The 22,449-nt window shown below is 40.8% G+C and overlaps 2 protein-coding genes across 2 annotated transcripts in view; both read left to right on the top strand.

The window, feature by feature from the left end:
* The first annotated feature begins 25 nt into the window (after positions 1 to 25).
* cdc123 (cell division cycle 123 homolog (S. cerevisiae)) lies at positions 26 to 7,343 on the top strand. The gene is made up of 13 exons (XM_069671146.1): positions 26 to 106; positions 315 to 386; positions 659 to 722; positions 1,250 to 1,282; positions 1,695 to 1,790; positions 2,014 to 2,120; positions 2,560 to 2,611; positions 3,688 to 3,763; positions 4,073 to 4,195; positions 4,422 to 4,450; positions 4,541 to 4,645; positions 4,761 to 4,898; positions 6,546 to 7,343. The coding sequence occupies exons 1-13, from the start codon at positions 33 to 35 to the stop codon at positions 6,609 to 6,611; spliced, it is 1,035 nt and encodes a 344-aa protein (XP_069527247.1). The 5' UTR covers positions 26 to 32; the 3' UTR covers positions 6,612 to 7,343.
* A 4,453-nt stretch (positions 7,344 to 11,796) lies between these two features.
* camk1da (calcium/calmodulin-dependent protein kinase 1Da) overlaps positions 11,797 to 22,449 on the top strand; it is a 76,954-nt gene continuing 66,301 nt past the window's right edge. Inside the window, exon 1 of the mRNA XM_069671098.1 lies at positions 11,797 to 12,125. Coding sequence (XP_069527199.1) covers positions 12,028 to 12,125 — 98 coding nt within the window. The 5' untranslated portion in view covers positions 11,797 to 12,027. The remainder of the gene's footprint in view (positions 12,126 to 22,449) is intronic.

The following is a 22,449-nucleotide window of genomic DNA, read 5'->3' as shown; positions in this document are numbered from 1 at the left end:
ACGGACACTTTTCTGTTCCAGGATATTGCAGCATGAAGAAGGAGCAAGTTGTCAACTGTCAGTTTTCGGTTTGGTATCCGATATTCAAGAAACATACGATTAAAAGGTAAACAGCTGCCATTTGCACAGAAATGCAAGAGAATATTTATATTGCTGTTACTGGTAAACATTGCATGTAGCCAAAAGCTAACGATAGCCAACAGACAGAAGCAGATAGCTCCCACACTGCCTTTCATGCCTGCCTTAAGCCTTTTTAAAGCTCCTACCTCTGCCAGTATCCAAACTGTGATATAACTATTATCTCTCTATTCCAGTCTGATTCTCCCACTGCCTCAGAATGTAATAGATTATTTACTGGACGATGGGACACTAGTAGTCTCTGGGAGGTATGATGCTACACACACACACACACACACACACACACACACACACACACACACAAATTCTGTTAATCTCGCTTTAATTGTATTTGCACACTTGGTAACACTGAATCATGTAATCGGTTCAAATATAACAAATTGTTTTGTTTTTTATCATAGTAATTTCAGCACTATTTCAATTAAAATGTTATGGGTTTGTTTACAGCAGAAAAGTTATGTTTCATGTTTACTCTGTTATTATGGTCACTTACTTATCTGCTGTCTTTTTTCATCCTCAGTGATCACAACACACAGCAGACCTACATTAACAACAGTGAATCGAATGAAGAGGAAGACATTCAGGTAGGGAAACTGGAACAGAGGTTGTTTGTCTTCTGGGAGGCACTCCATAGAATTTATTTGGTCTCATCTCTTTGAAAGGAAATGGGTTCTTGTTTCGCTAATTGACGGACTCAAAATATTTAACATTTCATGGAAAAGTGTCAGCCTTTAATTCATTTTATATAAAATCACTTTGTCATGTGCACTTGTTATTGCTGCCGTTATTTGAACTTATGAAATGTATTAACAGGCCAATGCTAAAGGCAAGATTTTAGACTCAAGTGATTTATAGTGAGTTAACTGTAAAGACATGTTTTATCCTTTAAGTTAACCATTTGGGTCATTGAAAATGAGATTACATTCCCCCGTGTAAAATTTCACCCCACTGAAACCAGATTAATCTTATTAAATCATCTATCTTGTTACATTACTTTTAACAGCTTTGCCTGGCGGACTCACAGCCTTATGCAACAACACAGCAGTTATTTAATTATCAATCAGAACTGTGTTGAATGTAACTTTGTTTCCTGTTCTCTGTTCCCCTCTAGTGGTCAGATGATGAGACAACCACCACTGTCACTGTAAGCACATTCAGTGTTCCTCCTCCAAAATGTTTTCTTGAGGCTCAACATGTTGGATTTATTATTATTTTGAATATTTTTTAATTCTCAAATGCATTTACGTGAACTGGAAATGTTTATCATCACCTTTATGGTACATTAACATACATTGTGATTGACAGAAGTGAGTATCACATCGTCCCAATGCTTGTGGCATGCGTATTATTTTATACTGCAAAAAGTGCTACAGGAATGAGTCCTAAAATTTGGAACTTCCTTACATTTTAGCTTGTTACCCTAAAACATCAACAAAAGTGGGACAAAATCCCACTGTTTTTTTGTTGAGGGAACCAGGGTGATGCTAACTTCCTGTTTGGCCTAAAAAAGTAGTGATCACAATTTCCATGTGGTGATTTGCCTCTTTGTTTGCCAGGCTCCTGAGTTCCCAGAATTCACCTCTGAAGTGCTGGAGGCAATAAACGCTCTCGGTGGGAGCGTCTTTCCTAAACTCAACTGGAGTGCTCCAGGGGTAAAATACTGCACCCAGCTAATAACATCCTATGTTTGCCTGCTTTATTTTAGGGTAGCATATGGGTACATATATCAGATAGATAGATTACTTTGTTTATTTGTAGCATCAGCAAATACGTTTGAATTTAATTTGCATGTTAAATTAATTCCTTTTTTTTTTGTTTACCAATGCCAACATGAATGATTGAAGCATAATTTAAGTGTGTGTCTGTTTGTTTCAGGATGCTAACTGGATTGCTCTGAACAGTTCCCTGCAGTGTTTCAGCCTCAGCGATATATTTCTGCTCTTCAAAAGTTCTGACTTTATCACCCACGACCTCACGCAGCCGTAAGCCTTTCCATCCAACAACATAAACACATACTTTACAGTTAGATGACAGCCAATATCAAAAGTTTAAAAAAAAAATCTAACCAGGTTTGGTGTGCACGGGCTGCTTTCAATCTGCAGTAAAACACAAATGGCGGCTGGCGAAATAGCTGTGATGTATTTATGGCTCACGCTTTTCCGCTCTAGATGGAAACATTTAGTGCAGAGAGTGATTTACAGCCGCTCTCAGCCTCGGGGAAGCTGTTTGTGTGTGTGATGTATGCTTGTTTGTTGGACTCTTCTAGAACTTGAACTTTCTGAGAGCAACACAGCGGCAGAGCAGCTTCTGGTGCAGCTGTTTTGATTTATTTAGAAATTATGAACTATAAACCTTTTGCGAGACTGCAGAGCATTCATTGTGCTTTTTATTGTTTTAACTATCAGTCATTTCTTTGTACAGATTCCTTCGATGTAGTGACGAGGACTCTCCAGATCCAGTTATTAACTATGAGGTATTCACCCTACATAAGTACACACACGCTGTTAGTACACTGTTTTAAAGGGTGTTCATTATTATCTTAAAAAAAAAAAAAAGTCTCTTTTGTTTAAAGGGGGGGTATTGCTAATGCTAATTTCAAGCTTCATATTTCACTCTTACACCTCTTTGATACCTATGGAGTAGCTAAGCTAAGCTAAACTAATGCATAGTTAAAAATTCAGTCAGCTCTGTCCCTTTAAGAAACCCCGCCCCTACAAGCCCACCTTCCTCTGATTGGCCAGCTCTCCGAAGCCTGCTGAGGCTGCTCTTTGTGACGTCACAATGCAGGGCTGGGGGGACTCGTCGATGTATCGATGTCATCAATTACGGAAATACGTCGATTTGCATGTGTGTCGATGCGTTGCATAAACAAGAGGGCTGAGTTCAGAGCTGGAGCACAGTAAAGTTATGCGCTTGCAGAAACGGATCTTGTCACTCATTGCTGGCGGTCTCTTAGGGCGCCACGTTCTGGGGAGTTTTGAATGAAGCCCAGGTACAGTGTTAAATATAAGCCTAACTTTCTCTCTGCTCCGCTCGCATTTACCGTCACTCTGCCGCTCTCACTCTCTCTCTTACTTGCTCGACCACTCACTCGATGCGCACTTCAAGACACAAGTTACAAGGAGAGGAGAGAGGAGAGCGTTCAGGTCCAGTTGGGAAAAACTCAAACTAGAGCTTTTAATAGAGGGGAGGGTAAGAAGTAGGCCTCTGTCGTGGTGTATTATAATTATTATTATAGGCATTACTCCAACATACTTTTACATACAGATTTGAAACTGGACAATGGACGATTCTGGACATCCTCATTGTAGCATTATGTATATGTCTTAAATGTGAAACAGCATAATACCCCCTCTTTAATATTAGTGTCCCATCATGCATGTATACAAGTTTTTTGCTTTAAAGGAAATTCTGTGAAGTCCTTTTTTGTCATTAAATAGCTAATTGAGTCAGACTTGACCACTTCCTCCTTATTGCAAGTGCTTTAATGCTCCTTGTGTACATTAGTGTCTGACCACACCCATATCAGTTGTCGCCTTCTGTCCTCAGCTGGTCTTGAGGAAGTGGAGCGAGCTGATTCCCGGTGGAGAGTTTCGCTGCTTCGTCAAAGAAAACAAACTGATTGGTAAAAACTCTGCTTGCACAGATCTAGATGTAAATTAGCATTAACACAGAATTAATAATTGCATTTTACATTATGAGCCAACAAGTTTAACCATGAGGGACACCTGCTCTTTGATTTACAGCAACAAGAGGGCGCTGTTTTAGCAGAGCACACAGAGCTGAACATGCCTGACATGGGAGTTATTTAAAATAATCTCCTCTAACAGTGCTTTAATGATGTTTGAGATGTGCTGTAATGCAGCAGGCTAATTTAGAAACAATTATAAAATTCAATTTGAGCTTCTCTGACGATGTACTTGTCTATTCCCAGCCATCTCCCAGAGAGACTACACTCAGCACTACCAGCACGTCCTGAAGCAGGAGGAGCACATCTGTCAGGCCTTGCAGGAATTCTTCAGCCAGCACATCCAGTACAACTTCCTGGACGAAGACTGTGAGCACCAGCATCGTATTTTCTTTTTCTCTCTGCCTGTATAAAGCTTTACACCTCCCTCAGCTCTCCTCGAGCTGCCACTGCAAGTCATTAAATATTTACTGTTGAAAACAGAAAATTGTGCCTGAAGAAAAGTACATTTCTTACTTTCTGTTAGTGAACCTGGCAGAGACATATTTAATGCTAATAAATGACTGCATAAGTAGTTGTTTTCTCTGTTTCACAGTTGTGTTTGACGTCTACCGAGACAGCCAGGTGAGCACACTAATGATTTCTGATTTAGACAACTTTATCGATGCTTCTTGAAATTGATTTGCATTTACGTGTCTTGTGTGTGTGTTGCAGGGGAGGGTGTGGCTGATAGACGTGAACCCGTTTGGAGAGGTGACCGACTCGCTGCTGTTCACCTGGGAGGAGCTGACGACCGGAGGGGAAATCACCCAGCAGCAGGTTTTTTATAAAATAGATTTAGTTTTTTAACCTGTGCAGTAACGCTGAACTTCAGCACGCATACATCAACATTTGAAAAAGTTTTTTAGTAACTAGGTTGTTTCTCTGTGTGTAGGAGGGCCCTGCGTTTCGTTGCACCACCAGTGAGGTGACGGTGCAGCCCAGTCCCTGCCTGAGCTACAGAATCCCGCGGGATTTTGTTGACCTCTCCACCGGAGAAGACGCCTACAAACTCATCGACTTCCTCAAATTGGTACGATATTGTTATTTGTTAGCTAGCAGTCTTTAGCTGTTGTGCATATATTACGTTATTGCTTTACAAAAACACAGAATGCTGGGGTGCTAACTCAGCTTGGCTTGCATCAAAATCTCCTCAACAAGTGGGGACAGAGCACTATGTGCACTACTGTAATGCATATGTTACTGCTATACTACTGTAACCAAGTGCTGGAACGCTAACAAAATGTATGTAGCTAGCTATATTACATTAGAACTAGATTTCAAGATATCAAAGGAACATTTTTTTTGACAAACTCAATATTGTCATTTTATTTCAGTGACACATCTCATTACTGTTTTTCTTGAAAACATTATCCCACTGAATCGCCCGAAATGAAATACTTTGATTTTTTACCAAAGATACTATACTTGTTTGATGGAATCACCAGGTAAGATCATCAGTTAACCTCACAAAAATATAAACAGGCTTTGCATAGCTTCAACCTCTGCAGGATGTCTGACCAAATAGAAATGTAGAATCTGTAGGCAGGGACCGCGAGTCTTCTGGTTTTCGTTTGTACCACTCTTGTGGTCCAAGTATTAATCTCCATGAACAGACATCTGCATGCTAACGGCTAACAATCTGTTCTAGATCAAAAATCAATGTGAGACAAATTCCCTTGATGCCGTGTCACGAAAGCCGTTTAGCGTTCAGATTTCCCAACTTCCTCGAATGCATCAGAAATGATCGATCCAACCTCCGTTCAACAAACGAGCATTTTAAAAGTAGTTTTCTCCTCTTGAGGACAGACCTGACAAAGCTTCATTTTCATTTTTTACATATCTGCATTATGATGTTGAAATTTCAGCAAAGGCAAGACCCTCTAATTAAAGTACATCACAAGAAAAACGGGTTCTTTTCCTGTAAACAATGCATCACGCGGGAAGGGAAGTCTTGACTGAAAGTTGTTTATCGCTAACTGGCTGAACCAGACACGCCCAGCATGTTCACAGTTGTTCCCAGACAGTATTATATATCTTTGTCAGACTACAGCCAATGGGATCCGAAATTGCCTTGATACCAATATCTGACACCTGTATTAGGCTAAGTGAATAAGTTTAAGAGTTTTGACTGAACATAATAACTTTTAATTGACTAAAATGTTTTGAGTTGTTGTCAACTAATTTGACTAAAGCTAAAAAGGGTAAAAATAACTAAAAAGTGACTAAAACTAAAAAGCATTTTAATCTAAAGACTAAATCTAAACTAGCTGCCAAAAGGAACACTGCTGTTGCCACAACCTTTCCATGTGTTTAAGTTGCCCAACTATAACCATTTGCTACCTCTTTATCCTCTAGTGGCATGATCCTTCATTCCAATGCTGCTTTCAGATAGCCTCCTCGTGTACAAAGGATTCTGGGAAGCTGATGAAATTTGAAAGACATGGCACTTTGTGGTTCACTGTGCATCAGTTACATAATGATGTATTCTAGCACTAACGAGCATTTGGAAGAGAAAACATGTTTGAGTGTGTAAAATTGCAGCCACATAGATTTATAGAGAAAGCAGCTTGCTCGTCATATTCTGCTGCCAAATCCTCAAGATTTTAGGTTCACTGAAATGTATTTAAATGAAAATCTGAAGTTTAACCTCCTCTCCTGCTCCTTCTCCTCTCTACAGAAGAAAAGCCAACAGGAGGAATCTGAGGAGGAGGAGGAAGAGGAGGAGGAGAGCGCTCCACAGTGACACGGCTCCTCTGACACCTGAACAACATCTGCTGATGTCAACAGCCCTCCATATGATGTTTTCTGCATGAAGTGACTCTTAACCTTTCTGTTCTGTATCGAAATTATTTTTCACTTCAGCCTGTTCTCTCCCTCACGCTCCTCTGTGAGCAGTACGCAGTGTACCCGGGGCTTCTTGGATGGCTCTCTGGTGTTTTTCTCTAATGGAACATGTTAAATTAGCAGATCACGTTAACGGCTCTTTGAGGATTCATTTTCTGTCGAGTTGTTGTTTGCCTCGGACGCTGTTGAGCACGGCTCGGTGAGACGGGGGAGGGAGGCCCCGGCTGTGTCGTTTAATTCAGTTTTTGGAGGAATAATTAGTTTGTTTTATGAGGGAAATTTGTTACAGCGAGGCGTATTCATTAACACTGTAAAAATGTCAGCTTTTATACATTAGAATAGGTGTTTATTGTAGTTTGTATCTCTAAAATACTGTCTTTTGATTTAATATAATACATGTTTTCAGGTGGTGACTTAATTTAACACTAAAGCCGGTCCTCACTGAGCTACTTTTAATTTTTCTTCCCAGCCATATTTGCTCCTTCATCTCTCCCTACCAATTTCCTCCGAGCACTTTTGACACACTCATTTCTTCGAGCCGCTCCGGGCGCTCTTTTTGAGTCCTGTTTTCCCATCATGCATCTCTGTAGACTGTTGCTCCGAAAAACACCATTAAACTTCTTGTCGTGTATTGGCTCGGCTGTCAGTCTGCTGGGTGCTGTAGTCTAGCACATTAGAAATTGATTGCGCTTTTACGCAACAGCTCTCATTACGCCGGGAGCTAAATGAGCTGTGCATGCACGAGGCAGGGCAGTTCATTTTGGATTGTTTTTTTCCCCCCTCCGCTCGATTGATAGAGCAATTACACAGAGATGGAAAGAACGGGTGTGATCAGAGTTACAGCTCCCCGGGTGAAACTCTGTGGACGGAAACTGTATACAAGGTGCATATTGTGGAGAAATTTGCACATTAATCATCATTAGAAAGAGAAACTTGACTGTACACATGCATTGCAGACCTGGAGGAGGCGTCCTGGTGTGACCTGCGTCGGATTTCTGCACAGTCTGCACATTGCTTTTGAGACGCACTTCAAAATCTGAACACTGTTGTTGCAGTGTTTCAATGGCTGCCCTAAATTGAGCCTTGTACTTCTATTTAGTGCATAAGCAGTGATGTACAATGCAAACAATATACAAACGATATAAGAGAATATAATGCAGCATATTTAGTTTTCTTGAAAACATGCACAAGATTGTCCTAGTTTGTTAGGTTCACCTGGCTTCAACTCATGTAGCATAAAACACAGCTGTACAGCTAATATGGCGGTAATTAAGGTTTTAAGGTTAAGTGTAAACTGCTTTAGAGATGTGTAGGTTGAGCTGTGTACATAGGCTGCGTGAAAGAAAGTGAAGGCAAATATACAAAATGCCTTAAACCCGCATCATTTCTAACGGCCAGTAGGGGGAGTCTGTGAGGCAGATTGAATGAAAGCAGATGAGAAAATAAGTCTACTTCTCACCTGATTTATAACCTCAGTTTACATTTTCCTAATTATTTTATGCTCTGTATCTCTAGTTGTAGAATACATCATGATGTTTATTTTGTAAACTATGTTCCCATTTAGAATAAAGAAAAACAATAGCTGGATAGGCTTAGGGCATAGATTAACAAGTGGCTACTATGGCGACCTGTCAACCAGGATAGACACCTAGACGCTTGTACAAGAATGATCACCTCTGGTTCGAAATATCAAGATGGCTGCGGCCAAAATGATAAAGTAGGGTTCAAAATGATATTCCACAAACCAGTGAGTGATCCCATACTGAATACATCCACTTCTGATACACAGTTTATGGTTGAGTGTTGATTTATACTGAGAGTTGTTGCCAATAAGTCTACAAACTATTAGAAATACAATGCTGTACTAGTTATATATTGAAGGCCTGTTGTATTAGATTTTATTAGTTTAAGCACAGTCTACCAAATTAACTGGAGATTGACTATAACGTCATTTAAGTTAAAGTTGCAAAATGTTTTTTTTATAAAAACAAAGTATCAGTTTGCATATAGTTATTTAAGCTGCATAGAGTTATCACCCAACTACAGCTCACTGTATTAGTTTTCAGGCCTGCAACTTCACTCTTTGGTTTGGTTCATATGCACTCATCAGTGTTATTTTCAGACACACAAGGCAGCCATTTTTAGCATAATAGCTAATCGAGCAGAGTAGCTAATAGCTAATACAGTTAATAATCGACAGTATACTATAGACTAAATAGCAGACCAAAGCCCTTTTTACACTGCGGTTTGCCTCAGCGCAGTAACGAAGCTCAGCTGTAATGCAGCCTTTGCCATTTTACATTGGACCAAGCAATGCCAGCGTAAAGCCGCCCCAGTGTGTGTTTTTACATAGCGTTCTGGTGTTACGGAAGCAAAACGTGTGCGAGGTGTAAACAAACAACGCATGCTTCAAATACACACACATGGCGCTGTTTCGCCCTGCCGGCTGCTCTGTTTACACTGATGCAGTTTCGCCTCTGTTACTACCTCCGATGCCGGCTCAGAGGTGGAACGACTTCGCCCCACCATTCCGCCCTCTGCTTTTTACATAGAAGATGAAAGGTAACAGAGGCGTAATAATCCCGCCTTTTACTGGCAGTGTATAAGGGGCTCAAGTTAGCAACTAGCCGGTATATGCAGCACAGTGCAGGATGTTTCCCTCCCTGGAGTTGGTGGAAACCAGACCAGAAGAGATCTGCATGATATGTTATAGGCTACTACAACTAAAACATTCACGTCTGCCATGGAGTAAATATGTCAAGCGCTATGGGGTTTAATTTAGCCAACCACATTATTTATTCCTCTGCAGAAGAATCTGAAATAATAAGCCTTTTTCACAGCAGACATTTTGACTTGTCAGTGAAATAAAAGCACAGGTGTCACTAATAACGTTAACGATGACTCACTTCTATTCAAGTATCCCAGCAAGCCAGGGCAGTGAGCCAGCATGCACAGTACCAGGAATTCAGCTGTCATCTATTTGATAAAGTACCCCTGTGCTTTTCTTAGAGGGACATATCAAAGTGTCTTGTTGAGAAAAGACCGATGGTCGTGCTGTGACCTGAGCTGTACCAAGAAAAGAGGTCTCAGTTTGCTTTTGTGGATGTGCAGGTGCATATCTGAACAGACAAAATCCCATTTCCTATGTATTTAAAGATTAACAGTGGTTATATAACCTGTGCTGACAAAAAAGTAGCTAATTTGCAGATTAAAAAAAATACAGATGGACTTCTGCTGCCAAAAAACCTGCACAGATTGCTACAAAACCTTTTGCAAAAAAATCTTAGCAAACAGATGGGAACTAATGTCAAAGGCCATGTTGACAAGTCTTGAAAAAAGAGATGCACATGATCAAATTTTGGTGTGAGAAATTGATATTTGTGTTAGTTCTTATGTTCACTTTATAGCCCAGCCTGTATGCTGTATGTTTGCACGACTGTAATACATGGCACCATTTAAGCTGCAAACAGGGAGTCTGCACCTTCATCTCTTGACCTTCATCCTCATTTTAACCATCTCTCAGATGCCCCCCTCTCCTCCTCCTCCTTCCTTTGCAGCTGGGTAATCATCTTTCATCAGGGGGAGGTCACATTTGCTGACTCAGAGTAAAGGATGAGGATGAGAGGGAGGAAGGGGGAGGGGAGGAGGGAGAGGAGTTTTCCTTGCTTGCTGCTGAGGAAGAGCTGCAGTAGATTGCAGCCAGAATACTCATGAGCAGCTGAGGCTGCAACACATTGTCCTCCCTCCCTCCCTTACTGTCTCCCTTCAGCATTACACACACACACAAGTAACAGGGCCAGAAGTCCGGTAATGTGTGTGTGTGTGTGTGTGTGTGTGTAGGGAGCAGTAACCCGGCCTGAACTGACCCCACCGCCTGCAGCTGTCAGAGTCAGGGGATCAGTGCTCCTCTGCAAACTGAAACGTTGTAATCCAGGTATTATGCGGCCAGGTTGAACCCCGGTGAAGGTGCAGCAGCTGTAGCCGGGGTCACCGAGGATCCCCGAGCCATGCCGACGGCTTTGGGGATCCCACATGGTGGTGATGATGGTTGTTGTCATCAAGTTGGCGCAATGCGAATTTATTGCTGCCACGTCCTGACCTGACTCTTAACACCTCTCTGTCTGTCGGACTGGATGCATGAGCAGCATCCAATAAGCCCCCCTCATTGGCATTTCATGGACAGCCACAATAAAGCTCAGTTTTATTGTAGCCTACTAATCCGCTACAACTGGGAATAAACAGAGTTTTTAATCGCAGACAATTATTAGCAGAGTCGTGGAAACCCCCAAAACGTGCTGACAGAACAGCAATTAACCGCGGTTAGACAAATGCAGGTTGCAGCAGGTCCGCGGTCAAGGTAGACATTCGTAAACAGCTAATACAGGAAGTAGGAGGAGATTGCCTTCAAAATAAAGGCACAAAATAAATTAACTGTAAAAGTAAGTAAATGACAAATTGAGTGAAATAGTTATATATTAGATAATCAAAACAGTGGGCCTGGATAGAAGTAACTGTTTGTTAGTTAAAAGTAAGGGATATGCATTGAATTTCACATAATCTTTTGACCTGCCATAATACCAGAAATGAAAAACCACTGAACCATCTGAACTGGTAAAATACCCTTACTTAAATAGCTTAATCATTACAAACAGTAAACCCACAGTTTGGTTTGAGGCCACAGTTGCTCTCTCTCAATTAAAAAAAAAGAAATACACTTACTATGTGTCTCTTTCAACTTTACCATAACGATTAGCCCGCTTTCATGCATCTTCCTTTGATTGTACGTTATTTTAGATGAAATAAAACGATCAAATTTGTTTGTAATTATGATAATCATGATATTCTTTGTTTATCATGGGATTATAATTACGAGCAGTAATACAGCAATTGATATTCAGTCGTAAAAGTAGACTTCATGCTAATGCTATAGAATGACGCTAAACATCACGCTTTTATTTTGAAAGCAACGACGAGAAGTGCTGTTATCTCCTCGTAACAATGACAGCTGCTGTCCAGACGGCCGGAGGGGAGGAGGAGGGAGAGAGAGAGAGAGCGAGAGAGAGATAGAGGGAGAAGGAGAGGAGGGAGGCAGCAGCAGGGACACGGTAACCTGCAGAAGGGACCGACACACATGGTCCTGCTGCAGCGGAGCTCAGACCACCGGGACTCTCCTAACGTCTTTGACCAAACTCGATTTCATGCTTCTTATTTAAAAGAATTAGAAAGAACATTTCTATTTTATTTCATTTTATTTGCCTCGCATCCCTCCTCCCGTTGCCCAGTGTCGGTCAGACTTGGGCCGATAAAGCAGCGCCATGGCTCGGGAGAACGGAGACACCGGCAGAGGAGAGACGTGGAAGAAACAAGTCGACGACATCAAGAAGATTTTTGATTTCAAAGAAGTCCTCGGCACGTGAGTAGATACACACGGCTTTGCAAAACTTCACCTCAGATATCTTTTTACTATTGGATACATGGGGCTACATAGTGAGTTTACGGTGACATTAATGGTGACACGATTGTAATTATATTCCTACAGGGACTGAAACTTTTAAAGACCACTTTTAACTTTGTCCACCATTCACCCTAACTACTTAGTTGTCATACACTGCTAATTGCAACGTGTTGTGTTCAGGTGTTACCTGACTCATTATATGGATATGTGGGCTATACATTTTTAAGCGCAATATATAATATATTTTTATTTTATATTATACGATTATACTATATAATTGCAATTCTACCTTTTATATTACATTTTTGCTATTGACTTAATATTCCATATCATACTACATTATATACATATACTTACTGAAATATAACATAATATATTTATTTGACACTGTTTTATATTGCACTTTATTTATACTGTACTATTTCATACCGCTAAATGTTGCTGCTATTACCCATACATGTCACTTTATCCCATACCATTTCACTTTAGATTGTCACTTACAGTATGTCACTTTTGTTTACCAGTTGTATGTCTATTTGTATTTGCCTTCTTGCTACTTGTCTTTATGCTGTCGCAATAACCGAATTCCCCCTCTGGGGATTAATAAAGAACTATCTTATCTTAATAAGTCGAGCTACTTTTCTTACTCCATAACTTCCACATAACTAAAGAGGATTCCCTTGGGGTACTCCTGGTTGAAATCACTGCTTTAGGGTATCATTGCATCAGTTGTAGATGTAGTTTCTTATGTTATATTGGGCTTTTAGTGCTTTTAACACAAAACTTCTAATTGCTTGCTAATCTTTGCCTAAGTAGCAACATTATAAAATACCTTTTAATATAATTACTGAATTCATTTTCTATTAATACAACATGACAGCTTGCCTACTCCATGCATCAGTATTCATCCTGGGAGTTAATATCTTCTGTATTGCCTCATGAATTTATTGCAAGTGACACTTCTATGCTATGAGCAACATCCCTATAATAGCTCCTTTGGTCTGCTCTACTGTATGCAGGGTTTTTATGGGGACTTTAGGATGAGTCTGGTGCTTATCAGTGATTTAATGGTTTATCTTTTTGGCATGTTCTCCAAAGGATTTTCTTGTTGATGACAGTGATGCTTTCACAGACTGTAGGAATTTTGATCTCTCAGTAGCACTCCCCCTATCATTGTTACTCTATCAATCTTATACAGTTGGACTCTTTCACTTTCACGTCGGTCATTTTTATCTCCATGTTAGTCCTCTCTTCTCTTCCTCTTCTTCTTCCTCGTTCCATCTTCTCCCACGCTTTTCATTCAATAAGTGATAGATCACAGGTCGACCCCCCTAAATCTCTGACTGCCATTCCCCTGTAATCGCCCGCCCCCCCCCACTGTGAGGAGTGAGCTTCGTCTGTTTGGATGGCAGCCTAGAGGGGGACACACAGACTGGATGCAGATTGGGATTAACTGCGTGGGGATTAGGAAAACTTCCCCTGAATAGAAGGAAGTTCAGTCATGTCGTGTAATTACAGAATGAGGATGGACGGCTAGCTGGATGGCTCGGGCTTGTTAGTCCAAAACACTTTGGACCGGATGAGAAACACAAACTAAGATACACACACACACACACTTAGGATGCAGACTGGCACTGGATTCAATGATCCGAGTCGGCCATGTTGCAGCCAAACATTAACCAGAGCTGCTGACGGGTCCTTGAACCTGATGCATCAGCAGAAAAGAGAATGGGGGGAGTCAGTGTGTAAGAGATGGGGAAGTAATTTGCGATTACATAGGGAAAGATGGATGAGGGAGAGGAGGATGAAGAGGAGGGATGGTAGCGGAAACACATGCAGGTTTGTGTAAGTGTTTTAACAGCAGCCTGTCTGAAATGTGCCTGTAGATACGATGATCGTGACATAGTCAGCAACAACAGTTTTAATGGCAGCAGTGTTGTGTTCAGGTGTAACAGCACATGTGGGAAAACTGAAGCTTGAAGCTATTCTGAGTTCCACTGCAGTGTCTAATGTTACTGCGTCAGCGTTTCTGAGCTGCATCGGTACTGACAGGATGTGATGTCACAGATCGGACACTGACCCATCATATTTTGTCTCCTCACTCAGGATCGACCTTGCATGCTCTGGCTTGTGTGTGCGTTTGTGCGCATGAGTATGTGTGCGCACCTCTCCTGCTGTGGTTATTAATACCCTTCCTCAGTGTGTTGACACATCTTTTTGTGTCCCTTAATGCTGGATTAAAGTTGCCAGTATTTGCTCATGCTGGCAGGTGTGTGTGTGTGTGTGTGTGTGTGTGTGTGTGAGTGTCATGCAGGCATGTACATGAGGCACTCCTTGGTGTTTTATTACCCTCCCCTGGTGTGTATGCGGTGTGTGTCTCTGTCGCTTACTCTTCAATAATTCAATACCAACAGAGGTGTGTTCTTTGTGTGTGTCTGTGTGTGTGACTTGGTAGGCCACAGGAGGGGTCGCAGGAAGAACAAGTGCAAAAGACAGATTAAAAAAGAGGGGGCGAAGGAGAACAAGTTTGGATGTGTACTATTGTCACGGTGAGCCAATTTCTGCACTTCACTTTTTATGTGAATAAAGTAAAAATAAAAAGATGTATTGGGAATAAAAGAGTGTGATGAAGGCCTGACTAAATATTTGTTATAATTAAAGTTAATTTTGCCCCCTTATCCAGACGAGGGCATTAATAATTACGAAAATTATTATTATTGAAAAAACCATCTGTATCAGCATCGGCCATCGGCAAAATTGTTGTTTAGAACACTGGTATCGGTGTCAGCCCTGATTTAGGTTAAATCAATCAGTGCATCCCTAGTAAGATCCTCCTTTCCCCCAGACACAGCCGTTACATTGCTCTCTTCACAGCCACCAGACTCCATTGAGAAAAACTGTAATTTTACCTTTCAGTACACGGGTGTTGCGGAACTGACGCTGACTGTGTCAGTTAGTTTGTTTGTGTTATTGTGTTTTTAAAGGGATGGTGCAGATCCAATACAACATCAGTAACACACAATAACACACACAAAAAAAACGATCAAGGCAGTGTTAGACAAACAACTCCCATGTTCTGCAAGGTAAAATTGCTGTTTTTCTCAGTTAGGTCTGGTGACTTTGAAGAGAGCAATTTAACTGCAGCTTCTGGTGCCAAAATAAGCACCTTACTCTTAAACAAGAAGTTCTATCTCTGTAGGTATAATTTCTGTAATGTGGTCCGACACTTTGAATAAGAGGACTTTTAGTTGTTGAACTTATCACCCCAAGGGATTACATTGCAGCAATTACAGCCAGGTCGCTGTTACTGGCTAAAGTAATCTACTTGAGGATTTCCAAATCAATTTAACCTAAAGGTCAAATACAAACTGAAACATGTTAAAAACACGGCCCAGGTTCAAAAATACCCTAATTCCCCTTTAAGGCCAGAGGTCACGGCTAAACGGACTCTCTAAAGGAAGTGTGCGTGCATGAGTGAGATAAAGACAGAAAGTGAAGTGGTGGCCATGACGGAGATGCATTGTGGGAATGTCACTGTGCCATCTAGGGCACGCTGCCCTTAATTGATGCTCCACTTCCCTGCTGCTGGCACTGTTCTCTGCACTGTTTCTGGGACTGCAGAGTCCCCCCTCCCCTTCCTCTCTCTTTATGCCTTTCTATATATCTCCTCTATAGCTCTGTCATACAGCTCCCTGTGTGGCCGCTTTTCCTTTTTTAAAAACTTTCTGTACACGGTGTAGAAGAGGACATGGTGCAGGTTTTGAAGTATAAATAGCATCTTATAAATAGAACAAAAGATCATTGTTTGCTGTGTGACAAACTTCCAACTTCAAGTGGACTGCCAGCCCACGTTTTTAATAGTGTGTGTGTGTATATGTGTTTCTAAAAGTGTGCATGCAAACCAAACCACATTGCAGTGAAATTTGAATACTCACACTATGTCGGCAGGCTTATCCTCTGTTCATCTATCCATCTGTTCCATCCTCTTCTCTTCCTCTGCCAGTTTGTCTTTTGTTCAGTCCCTCTCTCAGGATGGGTAACTCCACTGTGAGTGGTTGTTGTTGTTCAATGTTGTTTAATAATGTTTTCTTCCTAGCTTTTCTCCAGGGCTTTCAAACTCACCTCACGGTCTTCATCAGCAGATGGAGTTTTCTCAGTAGTCATTGAAATGGATGTGGAGCTTGGATCACACAATAACAGATGATCATTGCCATTAACAACAACCTAATCATCTCTGTGATTGAATCTACTGATGAAGGCTGTTTACTGTTGAAAGCTCTAATGGGAAGAAGCTTGTATGTGGGCCTTGAATTAGGGTTATTTTATCACATTGCTTTTTCCCCAATAGCCTGGCATGGTCAGAACAATTTGCAAATGCAATCACTTTAAAAGCTTTCAGTTCATTTTCATTTTCCAAGGGGCGTTATCAACAAGTGTGCCACAAACAGCTTCTAAACACTACGCCCATTAAGAGCAACAAAACGTGACATAGCAGTTGGCTGCAAGGCTATGTAGCTAGTTCCAACATCCAATTCTCATGCCTTCTAATTCAACAAAATACACTGAGGTTTGGCAGAATATGATTTAGAAGCTAACCCTTACATTTTCTATGAAAACATGAACTAATGTCCAGTTCTAACACAATACTGACTTAAATTTAATATTCCGTCTTTTTTAGTGTTGTTTTATTTCAATCGTTTCATTCTAACGTAGCTGGCATCCGTACCCCAGTGATGCTAAAGCCCCCGACGTCAGGCAATGACATTGCATTGTTGTGGTCTCATACTGGAGAAAGTCTAGTAGGTCTATATGGCGTACAGAGCAAATAGTTTGATAGATCGGGCTCTCTTTACCAAATGTAACTCTGGTGCATCTTCGTGCAATTTATGTAAACAGGTAGTTGCGTCTTATGGGGGTAACACCAGCAACCTCATTAAGCACTTACAAGTTCAACATTCTATAAATCTGAAGCAGTGCATCAGCATGTTTGACTGCTTTAGCAAAGCGGCTAATGCTAAACCCGCTGCTAGCGTTACTGCTACTACGTCCTCAGTCCTCCAGGTACCGATAAGCAGTATTGTCATTGATACTGGTATTGATAAAATCCTAACGATACCCATCCCCACTACTCAGGTTGTATTCTTATACTTTTGTTTATAATTTATATTCATTGGGTTGACATTTTAATCAACAAACTAACTAAGGCCCAGTGTCCACATTGCACCTTTTTCTGAGTGGCAGCGTCTTTCTTCAATTGTTCCCAATGAGGACAGAGTGCATGCAGCGCTGCACCCAGCATCTTTTTTCAGAGCTCTCCGCCTTTTTTTTGCGGCTGCTCCAAGCGCTTCGAGTTGAAAATCTCTGAACTTTTAAGAAAGGCGCCGGTGTCGTCACCGCCGCTTTTTTCAGGCAACCAATCAGATGGCGCGCCACTCATCACCCTGGTAACCATGGTAGAGTAAATTGCTTTCTGTCAGAGATGTACATATGACAAACAGATCACAATAGAGACAGGTTAGGTTAGTCAAATTATTTTATTACCAAATAAAACACAAGACAAGACAAGTTGTATTAAGCCAGAATGATCCTTTAATGGTATTTCTGTTGTTATTGTTGCCTTGATGACTCTGCTGGTGATGCTGTTGTAATTGACATCATTGTTGACGTCTGTACTTTCTAGTTTTAGATGAGCTGAGGATTTCAGAACACTGAATATGCTGATCTCAGTTTGCCATCTCAGTGCTACTAAATTTGAGCTACAGTCATGTCCCACACCCGGCCCACACACACACACACACACACACACACACACACACATTTAGCAGGACATTAGAAACAACAAAAGCTGAAAAGTCAGTTTTTCCTCTTTGCACACGCAGCACATAAAAACACTTACATTTGCCAGCTGTCAAGTCTTTCTCATCACGCAATGCATTTAAAGTGAAATGGTGCGTGTCTGAGTGTGTGATTGTAGGGAGGGGGAGGGGTTCCATCCATCACTCTGCACAGATTGACATGTGTCCAGACCTCTGAGTATTAATGATCATAAACTTTAGTCCATTATCGGATCAGCGCTCTATTTTAAGCTTCTGGGCTTCACATCCAGCTTATAACGGCCCGAGCTGAAGCCTGTTGTCTCTGCGTGACAGCTGTGTGCGTGCTTCTGTGACATGTGCTTGTGTTTATGTATGTAAACACGAGCACATGTTCAAAAATCATTCAGAAAATAAATGTTAATAATGAATGAAATCTTCACTTATCAGTGCCAGAATGTAATAGTGTAAGTTGGACTACTGTCTATGTAACGTCTTTACTTTATTAATAAAGGTGTCACAACATTACATTCTAAACTAATTGAAATCAAAATCAACATTTTTATCATTAAAACTAAAAGCAGCAATTCTTTTTTTCTCTACACCCCCGCCAATTGTCGCACATCAGAAGGAAAAATAAAACACTTCAAAGAAAACACAGCTGCATTTTGTAGACACCGTGTTCACTGCCAGAGCTGGACATTACAGAGAAAAACAAAAACAAGTTCAACAGAACTGAACAATCCTCCCGCTTCCCCAAAGTCACTAGTGTGGTTAGAATTTGCCTTTCCCTGAGACGTGTGTGTGGTGATGATGAATAGGTTTACACAGTTTTGTCACTAATACCAAAAAGATAATATTCCTACTAAGCTGTTTACATTATGAAATGAATATTCCTGTTTACATACTCCCACCTTGGAGATTGTTGGCTAGTTGGTTTGTTTATAACACACAGAGCGTAACAGGCAACAGGCTGTGTGTAAAAACCCAATTGAGACGCATATTTTGAATGCACAGTATACATGCCCAAAGAATGCTACTAAAACCTGAATAATATATGCATATCAAATGTGTCGCATCAGAAAATACTACCTAATTTAGAATTCATTGGGAATGTGTTAACCTGCTCAGCTTTATTGCAGTCCATGTCTGTTTTCTGCTAACTGTAATTGACATGCTTCACATCACGTTTTTTTAAAACATGTTTCTTGATTTTTGCACCTGTAAGCAAGGCAAGTTTATTTATACAGCACATTTCAGCAACAAGACCAATCTAAAGTGCTTCATACAAGAAAACACAAACATTATAGCAAAGGGCAAAAAAACAAATGACAAAACAAGACATTATATAAATTAAATATAAACAGCTAAAACATACGTTAAGCTGAAGAAAATTATGACACATCCACTCATTTTTTCAGTACATTTAACTAATGCTAGGCCATGGTCCCCTGGTGACATAGTGATGCAGATGTGTGTGTCGTCTGCGTAGTTTTAGTAACACATTTTTTCATAATCTGAGCCAGTGGAAGCATGTAGATATTAAACCAAAGAGGCCCAAGAATGGAGCCTTGGGGAACTCCACATGTAATTTTTGTCTGCTCAGATGTGAAGTTAACTAAAGACACAAAGTTGTCCCTGTCCTTTAAGTAAGAACCAAACCGGTATATACCTACACACAGTAATGTTTTTAATATGCACTCTCCCTGAGAAAGACACTGAATGATAAAAACTATTAAGACTATTTTCATATTTATAATTGGGAAATTTTCTGTGCATATAAATGCAGTCAAAGACATAGCTGTTTATTCTGTAAAAAGTCGTATGTTAGTCAGATTTAGTCAGCTAGTTGTGAAGCTCAACATTACGCATCAAAAACACTTCACACTTGCCATTTTTGTCTGAGGCAACTTGCCCTGACATCTTGCCGTGACTCCATCTTTGTTACTTATGTAAGCAAAACAAAACACAGTTTCCTCTTACTCCATTAAATGACATCTCTGTCAAGAAACGCAGTTTGAAGATGAAGATGTTACACAGAGTGTACAGGCACTTAGACAACACTTGAGGATGACTCAGCATGATGTGTTTTTCTCACACATGAGGTATAAAATGATGCAGGTGTTGTGGGGCAGCTGAGGAGACGGGACGCTCAGCGGTAATGTTCCCAAGCGGAGGATTTGGTTTCACGCCTGTTGTGCAATCCTAAGGGTTCCAGACAACAACATCTGCTGTTTGAGAGGGAAATCAGGGCCGCAGCCTGCTGGGAGACAAACATTGTTGTGATCAAGTTAACAGAGGGGGAGGGTGACCATATTTTGGTGATTAAGGGTGACGGGGTGCTGCAGGTCGATAGAGTTGCGGCAACGTGAGCAGTGTTAATAACTGTCTTCCTGAAGGCCACTGGTCCATCAGAACATAATTAGAAGTCAACAGAGGACATCATGTGGTAGTTTGTGTCCAAGCCTCGCTCTAACAGAGAGGAGCTACACTGGGTGTGAATGAGTTCTTGGTCATCTAACATGTTCGAATCCGACTCCTAAAGAAAGCAGCATGAATATGTATGTGTTCATTTGTTGCAAAATGCTTCAAAGATAAAAACTGCACTTATCAATAATTTACTATTAAGGATGGAGCTGTTAAACAAAGCAGAACACTTTGCAGCCAAATAGTGTTGTATTCAGAGCTTGTAATACTTTCTCCCAGTGGCTTTTAATATTCATTTGATAATATTTTAATACATTTTGTTGTGCCTATGACACCAAGACAACAAGACAACAATGAGATTAATGTAAAGATTATTTCCCATCATGCACCTGGAGGAAATTTGCAAAAAGAAAAAGCAGAAGTAGAAGCAGCTTCAGGTCAAAGCTGCCCTTGTGTATCTTCCTCGAAATGCAATGTGCGATAACAGTATCGCGATAACGATATGACGTACGACAACTATTGAAATTTGCATATTAGCTCTAACTTACAGTTCCTGTGTCTGTAAGCACCTGTTGTTTAGCATGTTAAACAAAGTATCAGTGCTTGTAACAAGTTGTTCCTCCTGAGTCTAAATCGTGTACAAATAGCTGAAGTGATTGTTGTTGTTATTGTTTTTTCCCTTCGTACTAGCTAACCTCGTAGTTGCCACAAAATTTACACCAATTTTTCTGAGTGAAGCTGACTGCTAGCTGGTGCTACAATAGCATGAATGCATGTTCCATGTATCCAGGGAGATAGATCAAATGGTTTGCATATGGAAGTAAATGCAAGCTCCATGTACAAGAAATACTTTTTCGTCTTCTTTGCCGTAAATGCGATGCGTCTTTTGCAGTGTTTTATTTTTTTTAAAGATTATTTTTTGGGCTTTTTTGCCTTTAATTGACAGGACAGCTGAAGATAGACAGGAAATGCTGGGAGGAGAGAGCAGGGGATGACATGCACCAAATGATCGGCAGACCGGGAGTCGAACCTGCGATCAGTGCAACGAGGACTGTAGCCTCTGTATATGGGGCGCCTGCTCTACCAACTGAGCCAAACCAGCGCCCCCTTCTGCAGTGTTTTTATTGTGCACGTTCATATTGCGATGGCAATGAAATTGTGATTTATCGTGCGGCCCTACTGTCCAGTTTGATTGGTGGTTGTTAGAGCCATTTATGCGAAGAACATAGCAAAGTAACTGTTCAAGTAATTTAATTGGTTGTTGTGTTTACACCAATTATGATTGCACCCAGCCCTAGCTTCCTCTTGGTTAAGGTATCGATCATGCGGTCTGAGCATGTCCTAGTAATTTAGTTGAAGCTACGGAGCTTGGAGAGCACACTAGTTTTTGACTGTAGCTCTTTTTGATAACTGTTTATGTTTTTGTAGTATGAGTCATTATTTTGTGCAAGAGAAAAATATCTTCAGTAAACAGTAAAACGAAGAACGGACTAGTCACCTACACACTCTGACTCTATAGCTTTGTGTGCACTAATTAATAATGGACGGAGTCACACTTACAGTGGTGAAGAGTGCATAAACTGATTATTGACAATGTTCAAAATGTTGAACATCAGATATAAAACTTACGTTGATATTGTTGCATTTCATCCAACCGTCAAAACAAGACAGAATCGTACTGTTTTATGACCACCTGACACCGATCCAGATAACAGGAGCGTGCCTCCAATCCCGCAAAACTCCATGATTTTATTTAGACGTTAGAAACTGTTTAAAAAGTTGCTTCGTGTAAGGCCTGCAATAGTTGCAAACAGGATTGCCAGGGTATCTGAGGAATTCACAATGAGGGTTGTAGCTGAGCCTGAGGTCATATCCTCCGCGCAGAGATATGGAATCTACTGAAAATACAATTGAACATTTTCTCACACTGAACTCATGACCTTAGTATTTGGATGCTTCATTTGTTCTCAGATTTCCCATAATTCATTTAATCCCAGCAGAAGCACATGAAGGTCGAACAGACTTAAAGTACTGCAGCTTCA

The sequence above is a fragment of the Semicossyphus pulcher genome, unplaced genomic scaffold (genome assembly GCF_022749685.1).
Source record: "Semicossyphus pulcher isolate SPU_LCO1_2020_fin unplaced genomic scaffold, fSemPul1.0.p SCAF_20, whole genome shotgun sequence".
In the NCBI taxonomy this organism is placed as follows: Eukaryota; Metazoa; Chordata; class Actinopteri; order Labriformes; family Labridae; genus Semicossyphus; species Semicossyphus pulcher.
The sequence above is the reverse complement of the archived record's forward strand: the minus strand, read 5'-3'. Positions and strand labels throughout refer to the sequence as shown.

Bases quoted from the DNA above. Each gene is read 5' to 3' on its own strand.
- cdc123 (XM_069671146.1), top strand. From the start codon at position 33: ATGAAGAAGGAGCAAGTTGTCAACTGTCAGTTTTCGGTTTGGTATCCG. The intron at 387-658 runs GTATGATGCTAC...TTTCATCCTCAG, and splicing joins ACACTAGTAGTCTCTGGGAG to TGATCACAACACACAGCAGA. The intron at 1,283-1,694 runs GTAAGCACATTC...TTTGTTTGCCAG, and splicing joins AGACAACCACCACTGTCACT to GCTCCTGAGTTCCCAGAATT.